This window comes from Neopsephotus bourkii, unplaced genomic scaffold (assembly GCF_033783945.1).
Source record: "Neopsephotus bourkii isolate Nb327-2 ecotype Australia unplaced genomic scaffold, CSIRO-AGI_Nbou_v1 NB_1768, whole genome shotgun sequence".
Classification (NCBI taxonomy): domain Eukaryota; kingdom Metazoa; phylum Chordata; class Aves; order Psittaciformes; family Psittacidae; genus Neopsephotus; species Neopsephotus bourkii.
The window spans coordinates 1,233,532-1,252,311 of NW_026902242.1; the positions used below are offsets into that span (position 1 = coordinate 1,233,532).

The 18,780-nt window shown below is 43.0% G+C and overlaps 1 protein-coding gene across 8 annotated transcripts in view; it reads left to right on the plus strand.

Moving 5' to 3' along the window:
* The window catches only part of AGAP1 (ArfGAP with GTPase domain, ankyrin repeat and PH domain 1), a 319,948-nt gene that overhangs the window by 89,896 nt on the left and 211,272 nt on the right, over nucleotides 1-18,780 (plus strand). For 5 of the 8 annotated variants that reach the window (XM_061379186.1, XM_061379189.1, XM_061379185.1 and 2 more), the window contains exons 2-4: nucleotides 2,974-3,032; nucleotides 7,296-7,383; nucleotides 8,091-8,102. In XM_061379186.1, the coding sequence (XP_061235170.1) occupies nucleotides 2,974-3,032; nucleotides 7,296-7,383; nucleotides 8,091-8,102 (159 nt within the window). The remainder of the gene's footprint in view (nucleotides 1-2,973; nucleotides 3,033-7,295; nucleotides 7,384-8,090; nucleotides 8,103-18,780) is intronic. The other 3 variants (XM_061379187.1, XM_061379188.1, XM_061379190.1) reach the window with 1 other exon arrangement.

The following is an 18,780-nucleotide window of genomic DNA, read 5'->3' on the forward strand; positions in this document are numbered from 1 at the left end:
GAAGAGTGTGTTAGGTTCCAAAAGGCCCTTTTTATATATGAATTGTCTTATTCGTTATCTATCTGTTGAAAAACAAAAGGCAGCTTTTGATATGGGTACTCTCTGCTCATACATGCTATTCCGTGGGTTGGAAGCATAAATTACACTGGCAAGGGAAGATGACCCCGTAGAACTCGTGGTAAAAGTTTAGGGGTTTTGTTTGTTGAAGAGGCTGTGAAAACCATCTGTAATTTAACTGCAAATTGAAGATAGTCCTAATGTGAAATTTTAGTTTAAATGGGTTGGATTGAGGTCATCTTTTTCCTTAACAGGTATATTTTGGCAATAAAACGGTATTTCAGATATTCTCGAGTATTGTGGATGCTCAAAACCTGTGTGTGTAGCTGTAACCGTGTATGTAATGAAAGGGGCATGTAGCTTTGTCGAGAAGCCCAGCACCGTCTAAAGTTTGTTTTATTGAATTTCTCTTACTCTATAGCTGATCAGAATTAAGATGCATGTATTAGAGTGGGAAATACTGGGGATCATCTCTTGCTGTCTGGGACAGTTTGTTTTGAAGGTTTTTGGGTGGAATTGGTGTATTTCCATAACGGAAGGACCATGCAGGAGGAATAAATCCATGCCTTAGACTGGATTATTCTTTCTCTCTGCAGCTTTTATCTTTCTGCTTTTGTCTTTTGGCCTCATGGCTTTATGGAAGTTTACTTTTCATTTCCTCTCCTTCCTGATTTAGCCTGTTAGAAGTTACACATCTTACAAAACACTGTCTGTTGTTTTGTTTCTTGAAGAAGTGGTGGAGCCTCTGATGTTCCCTTTGTGGGTCTCCCCCTTGGCTTAAATGGCTTTTGCAGTTCTCTAAGGTGGCAGTGATCTGCTCGCTTGTCTTTTAATCGTCCTATTTTATTGAAGCTTGTCAACATTGATGGAGTGTTCTGTCACACACACACACCCCACCGGTGAGGTGTAATGCTTGCCTAAGACTGATGGTTTTCCTTGACTCCAGAGAATCTGGAGATCAGTTGAAACCTCCTTGTGTTGTATGACCTTGGCTTGTTCTGCTGCTGAGTCATGCAGATAAAAGGGACTGTTTAACTTTTATCCATGTATCCATCTTTTGCACGTGTTGATGTAGGAAGGAATAATACATGCACAAGCATGGGGAAAAGAGAAATAGGCATGTTCAAATCACGCTACACAAACGTTATATGGAATCATACAAACGTGTAGTTTTGGCATTATCAGGAAAAAGCGTTTTGCAACAGAAGTACGGAATGCAAATGGTACTTTGGAATACGAAGTGGAACATGGGTTAGCTTTGGTCTATTACACATTTTCATGTAATTAATACCTATTAAAAACTGCTATAGTGGAATACTACTGGGTATTATTTCTTGTTCCAACATTTTGTGTTGTAAAATGTGCATTTTACCAGTTATCTCTGATGTGATGCTGCTGTGAGATGGAGGCTATCAGTGAAATTACAGGCTGACTAATGAGCTCTGTTTAGAGAAGAAAAAACATGAATTCAAAGCATCAGTTGTGCAAGTACATGTTAGTTGATACCTTTACTGGGATTAAACATGCAGTGATTAAATCAGCACTTTATAATTGTGGGCCTTTATTAGTGTTCCATAAGTGCTGAACAAAATCAGCAAGTCAAGTTACAGAAACATCTCTTGGGACACCTGCACTTCATACCATGAAGGAGTAGGTTTGTGAGAAGGGAACTGTGGTTTGCTGGCTACTCGTTATGGTCAGTTCTTTCCTGTTGTGGTTGTCCTTAGTTAGGCACTGAGAAAGCTTGCTTATACCTTGTGGTTTAAGTTAGTGAGGATACCACCTGGGGTAGGAAATTGCTTCCAACTTCTTGATTTTCAAAATGAAATAGCCTTTTCCTGACTGTTGTGTCACAGGGGAAGCAATGGCTTGCAGAACCTTTGCTTGCCTATGCACAGCGTGTTCAGGAATACTTTTCACGTCTTATTTCTTGTTTCCCATCCCATTAGGAATTGATTGTAACGCTGGGACTTAATTCAGTGCTGTTGCATTACTGTAGAGTTGCATCTGATCTGCTTGGGAGGAGCATTCTGTGCATATGAGACACCGGCTTTCATCTGGTTTGCATGGTTTTGTTGAGGGTTGAATCAGGGTTCAGTGTAATGCTGCTTGGATCTGTATTGGAAATACCATTATCTGTTTGGTTTCAGTCCCTTACAGAGGGGAAAAAATTACAAATGGTTTTGGAGGTAGAAAATCGGAGCTTTATTTCCCTTTGTTTGATGTGGAATTGTTGATGAGGTTGGATCTGGTGCAGTCCTCAGAACTCCATTTCTTTTGGGAGCAATGATGAACCGAAATTGCCAGTTTTCCAGAAATCAGCCCTCTCCAACCCCCAGTAGTTTTAATTCCATTTTATAGTGAATGGCTTTGTGGTTTATTCCTATCTGGATCGTGCTACTGAAACCCAGCATTTTTCCAGAAGAAACAGATACTGTCCTTTAGCTGGGCAGAGGTGTTAGCACTGGTGCTGGTAATTGCAGTTGTTGACACTAAGGATAAACCATCATGTTTTTAGAACAGGCAAATATTCTCCTTTACCTGGGTGGTGAAGCTACTCCTGATGGTGGCAACCACAACTCTAGTGTGATGAGCAGTCTAAGGCTGTTCTTATAAGGAAGAAATGTATTGTGGGAGATGGGAAACAGTTTCACCATGTACACATCGAAAGAGTCTTTTCATAGCCCTGGAGGACTGGGGTTAGTTTGAGCATTCTGTTGCCAGGGGAGATGATGCAGCTTGACTTGCTAACAGAGAGCAGCAGAATGGGTATGATGTATCCAAACCCACAGTGTTTTTCATGTTAGACTGAGTGTGACTTTACTTTCATCTACCCAACGCCTTAGCATGATATCCTGTGCAGCAGACCATGAAATGGCATTGTACTGATTTTGTGCCTGTTGTCCACTTTTACAGATGCCTTTGTAAATAGCCAGGAATGGACACTAAGCCGATCTGTACCAGAGCTGAAAGTGGTGAGTTTCTATTTACTTCCATCTCTGATAATGTTACATGCAAGTGAAAATCTTGTAAGCTACATTAATAATATATAGAAAATGATTTTTCCTACAGAAATATCTGTATGAAGTTTATGTCTTCTTATCATCATGCTTCAAAGATCTGGTTTTATAGTTTATACCTATATATTATTGCTGTCTCAGCTTGTTTGGCTACACCAGCCAGGTGGTCTTTTCAGTAGGAAAGTCTTCTGTAAGAGGGGGAAGCGGAAGTTAGTTAGTTAGGTGATACGTAAAGCTCTGTTTATCTCACCTTAGTAAGTTTTCACAGTGTTTTGAAGGCAAGATGTCCTTTTTCCTCTCTTAAAAGAATTTAACGGAATTTATACTGAATATCAAAAAAATCCCAGTATTCTGGAGGTTCATACGTTTCAAAGCACAAATTTTACTGTAAGAGTGAATTTATAGCTGTTCACAATAATTTTGCACTTGGCCAAGCTGTTTTCCATATGGGTAGAAGAAAAATCAAAAGTAACACGGAGACAAATCGGGGGAATTTCCCAGATTTGCCCTTTTTAAGTGCTGTGAACACGAAGGCTGGGAGTGAGGGCTGAAACCTCCTCAGAGGGGCCATCAAACCAACAGCACAGGGTTACTGAGGCCAGATCACTGTGATATTTACCACATGGAAGTCTAGATTTCAACACAATCAGTATCTCAGATCCTACAGAATGACGGTGGTACCCAAGGTACAGAATTTGGGAGCGTCTTTGGCTGGCGTCTGTGTTCAGCTTCTGTTGCCCAGTGGTCACTGGAGGAGGGCTGGAACTGGATGCGTTTAAGAATGGGCATCTGGGCCCATGCCTTACTACCCCATTTCTCATGTGGTAAATGTCTTTTTCATAACCTGAGTTGGTAATAGTGGTTATGGAGGTGAAATTTATATTGACATGATAAATGTTCTTACACCTCGTATTAACTGAAGCAGCTTCCTCCCAGCTCCAGTTACGTTTCAGTTTTGATTTTAGCAGTGCACATGCTAAGTAGAAGAAAAATGTGGTAGTCAATGGATGTAGCTATGTAAGACAGGAAAGGCCTACAGAGCCTCAGCAGATTCAGTTTAACTGATGGAGTAATTTGGAAAACCAGTATCTCTCCAAATACCTTGCACAATAAAAATAAGAATTTAGGCCTAGAAGATGTTCTTGAATATGTGTCCAGTCCACTGTGGTATTAGTGAGTTTGTGCTGGGGAGGATCGAGGTTTTCCTTGTTCATCCCTTCCACTTCTCTTACCCCTAATAATTCACAGCATCCACCAATAAATTTGGTTCTTGCAGGTGAGAGCAAAACTGTGATTGTTACATGTTGAAGTACAGAACACAACCCATTGCTGAGCATAATGAACTGGTCCTGGGTACAGTTGTTTCTTGGGCTACCGTGGCTGCATTATGTGAATACCTGCCTTGGGTATCTTCCTCCCATGTTGTCTGAACCAGTGGTAGGAAAATTAACTTTGGCTGTGTGGCTGCTGCTGTAGAGAATTGATTTTAAGTGGTCAGCATGCATAAGTGGTGAGAGATTGCCATCCAAGGCTTCAGGTTGTGTAATCCTGGATAAAAGCAGAACTCTTACTATGACAAAAATGATGATTTAATTATCCCACTGCAAATGATTGAAGGTGGAAGCAGCAGCCGTGGCTGAGAACTTGTGCTGCAGCAGGAAGGGCAAATGGCGAACTCCATTCACTATCCGCTCTGCCTGTCCTACACCGTTGCCCTTGGGAAGGGGTTGGTGCAGTGAGTCAGCCCTTTCTCATTCCCCTGCTTCTAGCCTCCTCATGTGTGCTTGCAGGTTGCAGTAAAGGAAAGCCAGTGCGTGTGTTTCTCAAAGAATGCCAGTCTTTGCCTCCCTTTTTAGCCCTGTTGGGCTTGATTTCTTGTGTTTCTGCTTGATCAGATGCTACCACTGAGTTTTACTTATGGATGATGAGGCTTCTATTATGGTTAAGAGTGTGCTAGGCCAGCTGAGTGAGAGCTGGACCTTTCCTGAGTGGTGGTGGTGGTACTCCTGGATCCTATTTATCCCAGTGTGCAATAAGGATGTGTTAGGCTGAATAAGTACAAGAGCATCTTGGACAAAATAATTTCATTTGTTTACCAAAGAGTATGGCAAGTGCAGCCAGGCTTCTGTGCTGGATAGCCTCCAAATGCCAAGGTCCAGCCATGCATTCCTGAATTGTTCCAAACGGGCTTTTGTAGGATGTGGGCAGAGGGGCTTGGGTTTGTTTTTACAGCATGTCTGGCACATGCAAATAAAAGATTCAGTGTTGCACAAACCAGAACTGACAGAGCATCGTGCTGTAGCCTTGTTAGCTGAATTTTCTCATCTCTGAACTGGGTGAAGGTGGCATTTTTTGTTCCATAACATAGAATTGTAGAACGATTATGAGTTGGAAGGGACCTTAAGATCATCTTGTTGTGCATTTCATATGTATCCATAAATAAATAGAAATGACTCATGTTTTTGTATGTAAAATGTGGGATACAGGAATATGACTGCTGTAAAAACGTGCTGGCATACTTGTCATACTGTGGGGGATCATCCTTAGAACTAAGCCCTGATTAAGAGAGAAATAGTGTTAGAAGTCAGGCTTGTCCAGTGTAAAGTGTTTTGCTCCTTGTTTTTAGAGGGTGAGAGTGTGCAGATACCCAGAGCACTGCATGAAGCAGCAGAAGGCTGATTCTGCTGGATGTGAATTTCATGTACTGGTTTTGCATCTGGTAGAAAAGAGGTGGCTGCCCTGGCTCTTCCAGTGCAGGCACCAGGGTGAGATCTTAAACAACCATCTCTTGTACCAGATGAGGAGGGGAAGGAGGTAGCTGCCTCCTGAATGCTTTCTGAAGTAGTTGTCCAGGGCAAACAAAGCTATGCTGCAAATGGGGATTTTTGTAGTCAGGTTTGAGGAAAATTGCTTTGGGTTTGTGTAATTTTTAACTTTGTATTCTGTGGGACTGCTCTTCGATAGCAGTTATCCTACAGTGGGTTTCATGGGTTATATTTCTTTGTGCTTCTGTTTCTCATGCCATCATAGGGGCCAAAGGGTGGTGCAAGACTGCCTTCCATTTACTCTCTTCTGAAGTTGCTTCTTCATCTGAGCTGTTCTTGCATCTCGGCTGTAGAGATGAAGTGGGCATCCTGTGCAGAGCTGTTACCCTTGTTTGAACTGAGAGTTGTGGTTGTAAAGAGTAGATAATTATTCCTCCCCCCAGCTCCAGAACTGTTTAAGGTGGCACTACTCTGTTGGTGTAGGCAATCTTTCACAAGGAGGATGGTTTCTTCCATTAGTTATCAATTGGGAGCAGGAAAATGGAGAATGGCCATTCATTTGTAACTTGTTTATGCTGCCTCTGTCAAGTTGGCAAACTTACACCAAAGGCACAGCAGAGTTCATGCTGTCTCCAGGGATCTTATGTTCTGAACCTTTTGGTTACGGTCAAGAGAAACATTTAAGAGCAGAGTAGGCTTGGGTTTGTTTTAAAGGATGAAATAAGTTCCCGTCTCCTCCCCCCAGAACTAAGCACAGTACACTCAGGGTTGTGTTCAACAGGGACAGCTGAATCGAGCAAGGAAACTAAAAAGACATTTCATTAAGACTGAGTACTCTGTTTGTCTCTTGACACCCCAGTGCAGATGTTTGAGCATGGACAGTTTGAGTTGTGAACTTGGTGAAGTAAGGGACTTCAACATGTCAGTGAGCATGCCAAGATTTGTCTGTCTCTAGCCACATGTATCACGTGTACGCTTCAGTAGCCAGGCAATGTGGATCATACAGTGGAAAGCCTGCAGAGTTATCCTCCAATATAAGAGGTTAGTGATGTGTTAACATTTCAAACCAGATTGGATGGGGCTTGGAGCAACCTGCTCTAGTGGAAGGTGTCCCTGCCCATGGCAGGGGGTTGGGACTGGATGAGCTTTAAGGTCCCTTCCAGTTCAAACCAATCTGTGATGCTGTGATTCAGCAGAGGTGACAACCTTGCTCTGAGCTTCAGGCTTCTTCCCTCAAGTCTGTTTTGTGTTCCCACTTAGCACTGGTGGCGAGCTGAATAAAGGAGTGCTACACTAATTCTGGTTTATACATTTATACATTAGCCTTTTGGTAGTTACTGTATGTGTCATCATGTTTTGGAGTGTTTCTGTTGTTCTTTTTGTTGAATATCCTGCTTTTTGCAGGGATTAATTGTAGTTGAACTTCATTCCCTCTTTCTTTTCCCAATCCCAGGGGATTGTGGGCAACCTCGCAAGTGGCAAGTCTGCGCTTGTACACCGGTATCTGACTGGCACCTATGTCCAAGAGGAATCACCTGAAGGTATGTGAATATGCACATTTCTCCCCCCCCCCCCCCCACCTCTACGTCTTTATTCATTTTCAGTCATGCAGAACTTAATCAGTAAAGAACCTGATGTGCTATTTCACTGTTCATGGAGGTTTTGCCTTTAACACTTTCCAGTCTGAGATAAGTATATCTGAAGAGTATAATTGTAGCTTGTTCATAACTACTTATCATCCTTAAATACTTTGGCATCCATGATGTGTCCATATGGGAGACGTATAGCTCTGTATGGAGAAGAGTTGACTGCCCTCAGTTGTTGCTGCTTTCAGTGTGGCTGCCAGAAGCCACCATTACTGTATCTAGTAGCTGATTTCCCCAGAATTGGGTCCTTTGGTTTGGGATGTTGGGAGAATGAAACAACTTCACAAACCTCAATAAAGATATAACTTGTTCCTTATTTAATATGTTAAATCTTTAGCCTTGCAGTTGCTTGTTTTGGTTGTTTTTAAGTTCTTATGCCATAGAAAATGAATTTATACATGAAAACATGGTGTTAAACATGAATCCAGGTTTTATAGCTTGAAATCAAAGCTATTGTAGTACCTTACAGAGGTGTATCTCACACTAAATACCTTTTTGATTTATTTTTTTTATCTGTTCTCCTTATGAACTTTTAAATCCAACTCTGAGACACTGAATTTCTGGTTCCTTCTTTTCCTTACTGGCTGTTCCATTCTTTGCAGATATGGATGCAGGTAACTATACATTGTCTTCATGGCAGCTCTTGTTTAGAAGAGACAGCCGATGGTTTCTGTACTAGAGTGTTTTCCCCTTGTTTTGTGTATCATTTTGGTTTGTTCCCTTTTGATTTCAAGTCTTTAGTACATTTCACTGTTTTTGTCTCTTGCTGTAGTTGTCTTTTCAGCAGTAGTTTGTAGCTTCATGCGTCTATGGTAACATTTGTTTCGAATTAACTCTTACCAAAAGGAAGCTATTAAACGCAGTGCTTGACGTTTTAACAGGCTTGAATTGCAGTTAAAATGGGAGGAGAGGGAAAGGGAGGGATGGACAAGGCTTTTCCTTGTGTAATTGCAGTCACAGTTTATAAGCTTGTCCTAAATATTTTTGCTGCTTTGAGGCCAGGACTGATGGGGTGATAATTGAGCCTTGGGACAGAACTGTGTGTAGATCACATTTATGCCTGCTGCTTCTGGATGCTGACACTGAGGAATGGTTGTGTAGCATGAAGATCCACTGAATACAGGTCTTGAGCAAAAAATGAGTATCTCTACAGATCTCTGCCCTCCTTTCATGAGCGGAAAACGATGGGGCTTTTTTTCCTGCAAGATTGAAATGTCTTGGTTGTTCACAGGGTTAACAGCCCTCTCCTCCTAAATATGAATATTTTAGATGGTGTTCCTTGCGAGCGTTGCCATCTGTCCTCTTTGTCTTGAAGGAGTTGTATTTACAGTGCTTGAGTGACTTTCCAACTGTTTTTCCTGAAAGGATTAGATTACAAAAGCAGTGTCAAATCATGGCTTTGCACAGAGGTGTAGCTGACAAGCCTCACTAATGACACCAGCCTCACTAATGACACCAGCCTATTTCATTAGCTGTAGGAAAACTGGAATAATTAAGAGCTCTAATTCACCTTGCGAGGGGTAGGGTCAAGATTTCTGATCCAAGTCAGTATTAAAGGAAACTGAACTCATCCTTAGTAAAGATCTGTAGTAGTGATTTAATAGTGGTTTCTTTCTTCGTCATCCAAGGCTGCTGTTCTATAGGAAATCCAGCAGTAATGCAGATGGTTCTGTTGCATTTGTGATGAGGACTTTTGAGTTTCCTATTCTGTACAGGAACAGAGCTGTTGATAAATGGAGCTAAGTGGAATCCTCTCCCTTAGAGACCAGTGGTGGATCTTCCTCTTTTCTGAGGTGGTAGAAATGTGCCAGATTGTTAAATTGGATAAAGAAGACTTACGTATATCAGACACTGAAGTGTCAGGTACTTGACTAATGAAGAAAACCCCAAGTTCACTAACTACAAACAGCGTCGTGACAGCAAAGTTTCTCGGGCATCATATAAGTAATAGCCAACTGGTAAAAAGATGGATGCATGCTTCATGTGCAAATGATGATTGTGACCCAGGATCACTCTTTCTGCTATCCGTTGCTTTCTGAATTGCTACAATTACCACGAAACCTGCCCTGAATTAGACAAGTGCCAGATATCCTCCAGGCCTTTAAGGTAGTTTCAGCATTCCACTAAATCCATGTGAAATGCAGAAGATGGTTTCATGTTTCCTTCAGCTCTCTTTTTGAAGACAACGTATTTCCCTTGCTGCCGGACACCACCTCTCCACTGAGAGACAGAATCAGATCATCCTAAAGTGTAAAGCAGTTTTGTGCCATTGCTTGGCATCATTTATTTCTGTTCATGATTAATTTGAGCCTCTGAGTGTGGTTGTAACATGAAAACCTTTGTTTTCTCAAAGAATACGTTTGCCTTGGGAAGAAAATCAACTTCGACTTTTCTTTGCATATTTAATATGCACAAAGCTGTCCTGTGTGACACATGTTTAAATCAGATGTATTTTGATGTAAGAAATCATGTATTACCCTGTCACAAGTGGGGATTTCAGTAGGCTAGGACTTGGGATTTTGTTTCTGTAATGATACAATAAGGACATGATGGGAAATGGAGTATTTTAGTGATTTGTGATCTTCTAAGAACCTTCAAAGTTGTTGTAAGGAAACCTACTGCTGAACAGTGTGCTGGGGTTTTTACATAGCTGGGACAAGTCAGATATGTGCAACCTGTTCCTTGTATACTTGGAATACTATCGGTAGGGGCAAAATGGAATGTGGTGGGCATGGTATTTGACACCAAGTACTTGGCAGGCTAAAGTGAGTTGAAGATTACAGGAACAGCGAGTGTCAAGAGTGTCTCTTTTGGGGTTTTGTTTCTGAAATGCAGATGAAATACGACTGAGGTTTTTGCGCATCTTTGCGAATGCGCCAGTTCATGTCATGATTATTTCAGTGTATTTTTCCTGGTAAGCCTAATTCATAAAAGAGGAAAACAGAAAAGTTGTAGTCTGAGGTGTTTTAGCTGGGATGAAGAAAAGGAGGGTTTTTTTCTCTCCCGTCCACTGCCACAGTAAAGTGAGATGCTAGAACAGGCAACCAAGTGTCAACATGCACTGCTAAATCTGTCCAGGATGATCTTCTGTTTAAGAAAGCCAAGAAAGGGAACCTGAGCTCATGTTTCCCCTTAAATTCAAAGATACACAAGAGCTGAAATGAGGGTTGGGAAGAAAGCAGGTTCCCTGCTGAGGAAACAGAATCGTGGTGGTGGCGCCTGTGGGGATTCAGCCCACCCCGGAGGGCTGTTTTAGCCACTAATAGGCATCTCTTCCTACCTGTTTGTAGAGTAGACTCAGCAGAGTACCACTGTACTGGTGCCCTCCGTGTGTCCCTGAAGGATAAGTTACATCATGTTGCAAGTACCATTTAATTTCAGTTAGAGGTCTCTTGCACGTTAAGGGTTACAACCAATATATATTCCACCAATAGGAGGTATAGAATAAGACCTGTACATGTTTTCCAGAAAGCTGTCATCATTTCCTAGCTTTCCAAACTTTACCTAAAAATCACTTTTTTTAACCCCAAAATCATCTTTTCCAGCCTGGTTGATTTTGTGATTCCCTAACAAGGCTTATTCTGGAATTTTAGTAGCATCTGCAGTGACATTTAACAACTTCATTTTGAGATACGTTCATTGACATATTTGCAGGGCTTCCATAAAAGGCCAGATCTCCTGGGTCCACAAAACTTGGTGGTCAGTTGAATGGAAATCAACTGAATCTTAAGTTTTGAAGTATTCAGTAAAATATAGCATCCAAAAATGATTAGCTGTTAAAACTGCACAAAACCCGAGACTGTGATTAATGCCATTTAATATGGTTAGATAGAAAATGAAGAGGTGGGGGCTTCATCCTGAGGACAAATAGATGCAATTATGCTAAATGACATGTTTGCAAAGGTCTGTGGTCTCATTTCCAAAGGGTGGAAAATGTAACAGATAGAGCAGTGTAGTCTTGAACTACCTGTCTGGGACTGCAGTTAAGCTAATGAGGAACAGGCTGATGTCCTGCTGCAGCCCAGTCGTGGCTGAACACAAGCCAGCTAGAATAAAATCCTTTGTTAACCTCATCCAGTCACCAGCAGCATCTAAAGAAAACAGAGAAGTTGTGGTGCTTCATAGACCACACATTACACGCAAATGTAGTTATTAGACGTGGGTGCAGGGAGGGGGAACACTTCCATGGCTGATTCTCCCTGTTAGAAGACTTGGTGAAAGAAAAGGAAAGTAACGAGGCCGAGATTCAAGTCTAGTGGTATATTTCAAACAGAAGGAGAGGGTAGTGATCAATTAGCCTCCAAGATAAGTGAGTAAAAGAAGAGCCAGCCTCTAAGCAAGGTTAAAAAGTTACCTAAATTAAATATACCCAAAAGGGGGCCACAAGAAGCCTGGAGAGGGGCTTCGGAGAGGGGCCTGTAGGGACAGGACAAGGGGAAATGGGCAGGGCTTCGAGTAACCTTCTCTAGTACAAGGTATCCCTGCCTGTCGCAGGGGGTTGGAACTGGATGAGCCCAAACCAGTCTGGGATTCTATGAAGTTTCCTTCACTACATTAAGTCAGGAAGAGTGGTGCATGTTGTATTTTCTATATAAAGCTTCTGATGGTCACTGGCACACTGCTTGTAAGCCAATTAGAGAAGCCTGGGCTTAATAAAATGACTGTCATAGGAGTGGAGATGTAGAGTTTTAAAGCCACACTTGATACTCATCAAATGACTCATCTCAAAGAAAGTATGATCTCAATGCACTTTTTTTCAGGAGTTTAAAATCTCACACACATACTTCATTAATAACCTCAAAGATGGAAGTTACTGCCTATTTAATTCCTAGATAATGAAGCAGGAAGGACTGCAATTATATTAGGAAATTAGATGGTACTTCAGCATTACCAAAACAAATTGGAAAAATAGAGTGGGGAAAAGCAAAAGCAGCATTTTAGGGACAAACGGAGAGTTGAACCAACCAGCTGCAGACAGATGTGGTAGGGTGGCGAACCACTGGCCCTACAGACGAGCAGCTGTGCATCCCTGTGGAGGGCAGATAGCAGATAGCTCATTCTAATCCTCACATCACCAGCAGCTTACAACTGGGGATGATTTGAAGTATACTGCACTGCTGCTTTGTTCTTGTACTTAGCGTTCTCAGCAGGACCACCAACACTCAGCACAGCTTTAGTGCAAATCCCATTGGGGCACACTAGAAATGTCAGATGTTTGAGCTTATTCAGACAGTAAAACTCTTCAGATGAAGATGCTAGAGTATTTTTAAAGCTATAATTTGTTAAGTATTAAAATGAAAGAGGAAAAGAAAGGTGTTTATGGGGTATAACCATGTTCTCTGCTCATATAGTCAGCACAACTAACACTGTTTGGTAAGACAAACAAACAGTGTCACCATCCTCCAAAGGATCTGTGAAAAAACCTGTCTGTCCTCATAGTGCCAGGTGACAAGCACCTACAGTTAAATTGATGGGTCACTTCCTATTGATAAGATAGGAAATCGGGCATATCCAACAGCTTTTTGGTTTTACTTGTGTTACTGACAGCAGGGGCAGGCAGGTGCTTACATGGTTCACCCACTGACTGGATATACACTACAGGTCTAATTTTAAAAGGTTATTTTTATCAAGCCAGCTGCAGACCAGCAAAACCCAAACAGCAGCAGTCAGCTCCTTTGGGCAGGATGTGATACTACTTTAGTACACTCCTACCTATTTCTATCGCCAGTCTTTTCAAGTTTAAGAAGCGTACATCCCCAAAACACCACTTTCTAAAGAAATCTCAAAGAGAAGGCTCTGGGGAGACATTATTGTGGCCTTTCAATACCTGATGGTAGCCTTCAAGAAACCTGGAGAGCTGCTTTGGGCAAGGGCCTGTAGGGACAGGACAAGGGGAATGGCTTTAACTTGCCAGAACAGGGGAGACTGAGATGAGCTCTTAGGCAGAAGCTCTTCCCTGTGAGGGTGCTGAGGCGCTGGCACAGGGTGCCCAGAGAAGCTGTGGCTGCCCCATCCCTGGCAGTGTTCAAGGCCAGGTTGTACACAGGGACTTGGAGCAACCTGCTCTAGTGGAAGGTGTCCCTGCCTGTGGCAGGGGTTGGGACGTGATGAGTTTTAAGGTCCCTTCAACCCAAACCATTCCATGATGCCATGAAGTTTCCTTACAGAGTTAGCCCCATGACTTCAAATACCAGAGCTTTTTTTCATGTTGCTTAAAAGTTGGCTTCTCACACATACAGTGTTCCAGACACCAGCCCATTCTGCCTTTCAATCTAACAAATCAGTTGTCTCCTGCCAAGGCTGTTCAAAGCTTTACAGCTTCCAATGTAATTCCAAGATCTTAACATATGTACTGACAGACCCTGAATGCCATAATCCAGGTAAACATGAGACTTGACTCCTATAAGCACTAAAGCAGAGATTTCAGGTGCCTTTTTTTCCTTTCCCTCTCTCATTTTTAAATATCCCTCTGTTTATAGCTGCCTCCTATAATATCTGTCCTTTCATTACAGCGTTACATTCCAAGTAGTAACCCTGAAGTTAAAATCGGACTTAGCTGTGATTACACTATAATCTGTCTGAGCACACAGAAAGAAATGACGCTGAGATCTTCTAAGGAGACCCAGACAAAGAAGCTCTCATCATCCCTGTTTATGGTTTGGGTTTCTTTTGTGTTTTAATTACCTCCCAAAATACTCCCTTTAAAGCAGGAGAAAAGAAGGGTCAGTATGAAGTAGCATATTAGGTCTTACAGGTTGTCCTGGGTTTAGCAGTGGCAGTCATTTTTCTCTTTCTTGGTAGCTGGTGCAGTGCTGTGTTTTGACTTTCAGCTGGGAACAGAGCTGAAAAACAATGATGTTTTGGTTTGGCCAAGGACTTTGTGGGCCTCATGCTCTGCCAGGGAGGAGGGGAGCCGGGAGGAAGCAGAGACAGGACACCTGACCCAAACTGACCAAAGAGGTATTCCATACCACAGCACGTCATGCCCAGGATGTAACTGGGAGTTAGCCGGGAGGACTAGGTGGACGGCAGGGTTGGAGGAGGTATCGGTCGGTGCTTGGTCAGGCTGGGGGGGGCGAGTTATCGGTCGGCTGGTGATGATGTGTTGTATTCTCTTCCCTTGTTATTTCCTTTATCATTACTATTATTGGTGGTAGCAGTAGTGATTTGTGTTATACCTTAGTTACTAAACTGTTCTTGTCTCAACCCATGGGAGTTGCATTCTTTTTGATTCTCCTCTCCGTTCCCCCAGGAGTAGGGGGAGGGCAAGAAGGGGGGGAGTGGGTAACAAGCTGTCTGGCTGTGGGTTAAACCATGACACAGGTACAGACATCTCTTTTCCATCTGTACTTCACTGAAAACCTTTCATATTGGTATCACTCGAAATCCCCCCCCTGAGCTGCTGCTGCTCACGCTTTGGGGGGGGGGTATGGGCTCAAGCACACACTGAAGCTAGGTCATGGGGAGCTTCTCCTCACCCAACACCCCAAGTCCTCCTCAGGGCTGCACGTTTATCATTAACGGTATCTCAGGTGTTGCCTAGCAGAATATTTTCATCAAGGAGATGCCCAAAGGCCAACGTGACATGTAGAATAGAATCATAGAATCATAGAATAGCCAGGGTTGGAAAGGACCGTAATATCATCAAGTTCCAACCCCCCTGCCATGAGCAGGGACATCTTGCTCTAAACTATATTACCCAAGGCCTCAATCCAACCTGGCCTTGAACACTGCCAGGGATGGAGCATTCACAACCTCCCTGGGCAACCCATTCCAGTGCCTCACCACCCTAACAGGAAAGAATTTCCTCCTTATATCCAATCTAAACTTCCCCTGTTTAAGTTTGAACCCGTAACCCTTTGTCCTACCACTACAGTCCCTAATGAAGAGTCCCTCACCAGCATCCCTATAGCCCCCTTTCAGATACTGGAAGGCTGCTATGAGGTCTCCATGCAGCCTTCTCTTCTCCAGGCTGAACAGCCCCAACTTTCTCAGCCTGTCTTCATACAGGAGGTGCTCCAGTCCCCTGATCATTCTTGTGGCCCTTCTCTGGACTTGTTCCAACAGTTCCATGTCCTTTTTATGTTGAGGACACCAGAACTGCACACAATGCTCCAAGAGCAGAGTAGAGGGGCAGGATCACCTCCTTCTACCTGCTGGTCACACTCCTTTTGATGCAGCCCAGGATACGGTTGCTTTCTGGGCTGCAAGCACACACTGAAGCCGGCTCATGTTCATTTTCTCATTGACCAACACCCCCAAGTCCTTCTCCTCAGGGCTGCTCTGAATCTCTTCTCTGCCCAGCCTGTAGCTGTGCCTGGGATTGCTCTGACCCAGGTGTAGGAGCAATAGGTTGTGTGAGCTGCTGTGCTGCTGTTACCCATATGAATTGCTATGAAGCACCGAGCACAACTTGATTTGGTGAAAATTCAGTTTAAATGCTGCTTGTGTAGTAATGTGCTTTTTGGGAAATGCTGGGAAAAGCATTTTTCAAGTCCTTTCTTTAAATACAAAATTGGGGTAGCAATGAACTGTACCGCATGCATTGGTTGCAGTTGTTCTCTAGTGCTTCTGCTTAGCTGCAGATCTTGTGAGCGTATTTGTTTTCTGATCTTTTCAACCTGTGTTTGGTCCTGAAATGAGGTGTGTGTGAGCAGAGGGAATAAAGGACTTTTTCACATTTCCCAAAATAGGAGCCAGGTTCCTGGAGCTGTCTTTTCTATCTTAGAGGGGAAAAAAAGGAGAGAATCTATATAAGGCAAGTGGCCACTGTTGTCAAAATTCATCTCTCATTGGGAATAGAAAATAAAGGCTTTTATGGCTGCTTCAGCCTTATCTCCTGCTTCCTCTCTTGTCTGCCCTGCCCCCTGGTTATGGGAGACATTCAGCTGCTGCATGGCTTTGTCATGTGGCCAGCCCCCCAAATTTATCTTTCTCATATGGCCAACTAACTTCATCCCCGTGGCAATTTGCTTGAATAAAGAGCCTGGTGAATGCAGTCGAGCCTGGGGATACAGCATGAAAATCAGCCCTTGCTTCAGTGAGCAATTACGCAGGGGAGCAGCTCTCAGCCAGGGGAAGGGCTTCCAGAGCCGGATGGAAACCTTCCTTCATGGAATTCCCTCTGTAATAGAAAGCTTGCACAGTGTAAAGCACCTTTGATGACAAAGGTGTGTGGTCTTTAAAATGAGTCTGTTTTCCCTGAAGGACAGCTTCGTACCGCTGCTGGTTCACGGTGCTACCCTCCGTAGAATGACATGCATAGAAATGAGATTAGGGAGCTTTTGTTGATTCCCTCAGCCTTTCGTTCTGACGTGTGCTGGGTCTTCAGCTGTGGTTGTAAACCGCTGATGCACGGGGTTTGTTTAGTTTTATATTGATCAAAGCTGTATGTTTATGGGGAGCATTTATATAGCTGGAATCTGTCTGCATGCACATAAGGTGGGTGTAAGGGTAGCATCGGAATCAGCGCTCTTATCTTCTGGTGGGTATTGCATGTGATTCATATGCAGGAGGAATATTTGCCTTCCTTTTGGACATATTTTGTAAACAAGCCTGTGTGGATTGGTAATGATCTTGCCCTGGAAAACCAGGAATAATGCAGAGGTTTAGAGAAATAAACCATCTCCTAAAACCCACCCAAGTGAAAGCTTCCACACAGATACAGTGATTTGTTTTTACACAATTGCTCTGACATGTCATGAAAACCATTTCCAGCTCCATCTGGCTGGCTCTGGAGTTATTTAGGGATTCACTGGCATGTCCTTTTAGATAGCTTTAGGGGTGGGGTTGGGGCTGCAAGTAAATGTAGCCCCAGTACTGACTTGCACACCTTTCACTCCAGCATCCTTGTGCTCTGATGAGCCTTTAAGGACATAGCAGGAGCAAAATCTCTCCCATCCTTCAGAGCTGTGGTCCAGGCTGCCAGTCTTGTTCTTACCGGTGACCTCCTTTGGCAGGTACATATGGGAGTTGAGAAATTCCCTCATTAAAAAGCTGCATGTGTCATACTACTGATGGGACTGGAACAAAGCTGCCTCTCTCGGGAATAGTGCTGTGGGGTTTTTGAGCTCGCTCTTTCAATTAAGAAGGTCATTTCTTTGTTTCAGTGTTGTCAGTTTAGGCAGTGTTTTTTGGTTCCAGCATATATACTGCTATTTAGAAACAGAGTGGTATTTTGTAGCTAGGGGAGATTTCTTGACTTCCTTTGACAGGTTGTGGTAGTTCAGTATTTGAAATGACTGATCTCTCTAATTCCTCTTTCCCAATGGCTCTGTGATGCTTTGCAAACTCCAAACATGGATTTTTAAGAAAACATCTAATTCCAAGCCAAACCATCCCAAAATCACTGCCCTTGCACTGCTTTCAGTTGCTCGCTGTATGGGTCATGTCAGGCCTCATCAATAGACTGGTCCTGCCTTAGATCTGTTTGCTTAAGTCTTATGACCACAGGTATCTGCAGGGCAAACATCCAGCCTTGGGTTTATGTGCTGGCAGAAATCTGTATATTCTTCACTAATTATGCTTTCATTTGTGTAAATTCTTGATATTGAGGTAGGTTTTCCCCATCTCTGTCCTGTGTAGTACCTACTGTTATGATGTGCTCATGATAAGGGCTCTTTAACGGTGTAGAAACATAAGTTAGTAGGGATGCATCCTGCTTTGATCTCAGATTGGCGTAAAATCTCATTTGGGGATGAGTGAGAGTCTGCTGTTACATTTCTGCATCTTCAGATGGGATTTGAAATGCTTAGCACAGATGGGAAATGCAGGGTAGTCTTTTAAGCGCTTTGGTTGGAGGGGTTATTAGATTGAAATGATTTATCCTGAAATACCTAACCCAAACAAAAATCAATGCATAAATTCATGAGGACGTGTAAGGAACCAGTGCATATTCTAGATAAGAAGCACACTCAGCTTTTAAGGGTGGAGAAGCCACTGGAATAGATTTGGATTGACTGCATGCCCTTGAGTGCAGCACTGCCCTTCCAGTGTGACAGACCGTGGTGAAGTGGTGCAGCGTGTCAGGATTTGAGTTTAATAGTGGGGATAACAACACATTGTCATTGTACTGAGCTCCACATAGTGTTTTGGGGAAGGCAGAGTGTACAAGCAGGTCCCTCAGTGTGGATTCCTATAGGAAGAGTGCTGTTAGATAACTGTTAAATAGGGAACAGTTCTTAAAGCTGCTCCCACAAACAAAATCATTGGTAATCATGAAGAAGCTCTCAGGTATAAACCTCTTAGTGCTGACGTTTGTGGATATACAGTTTAATGGCATCCATGGGGTTT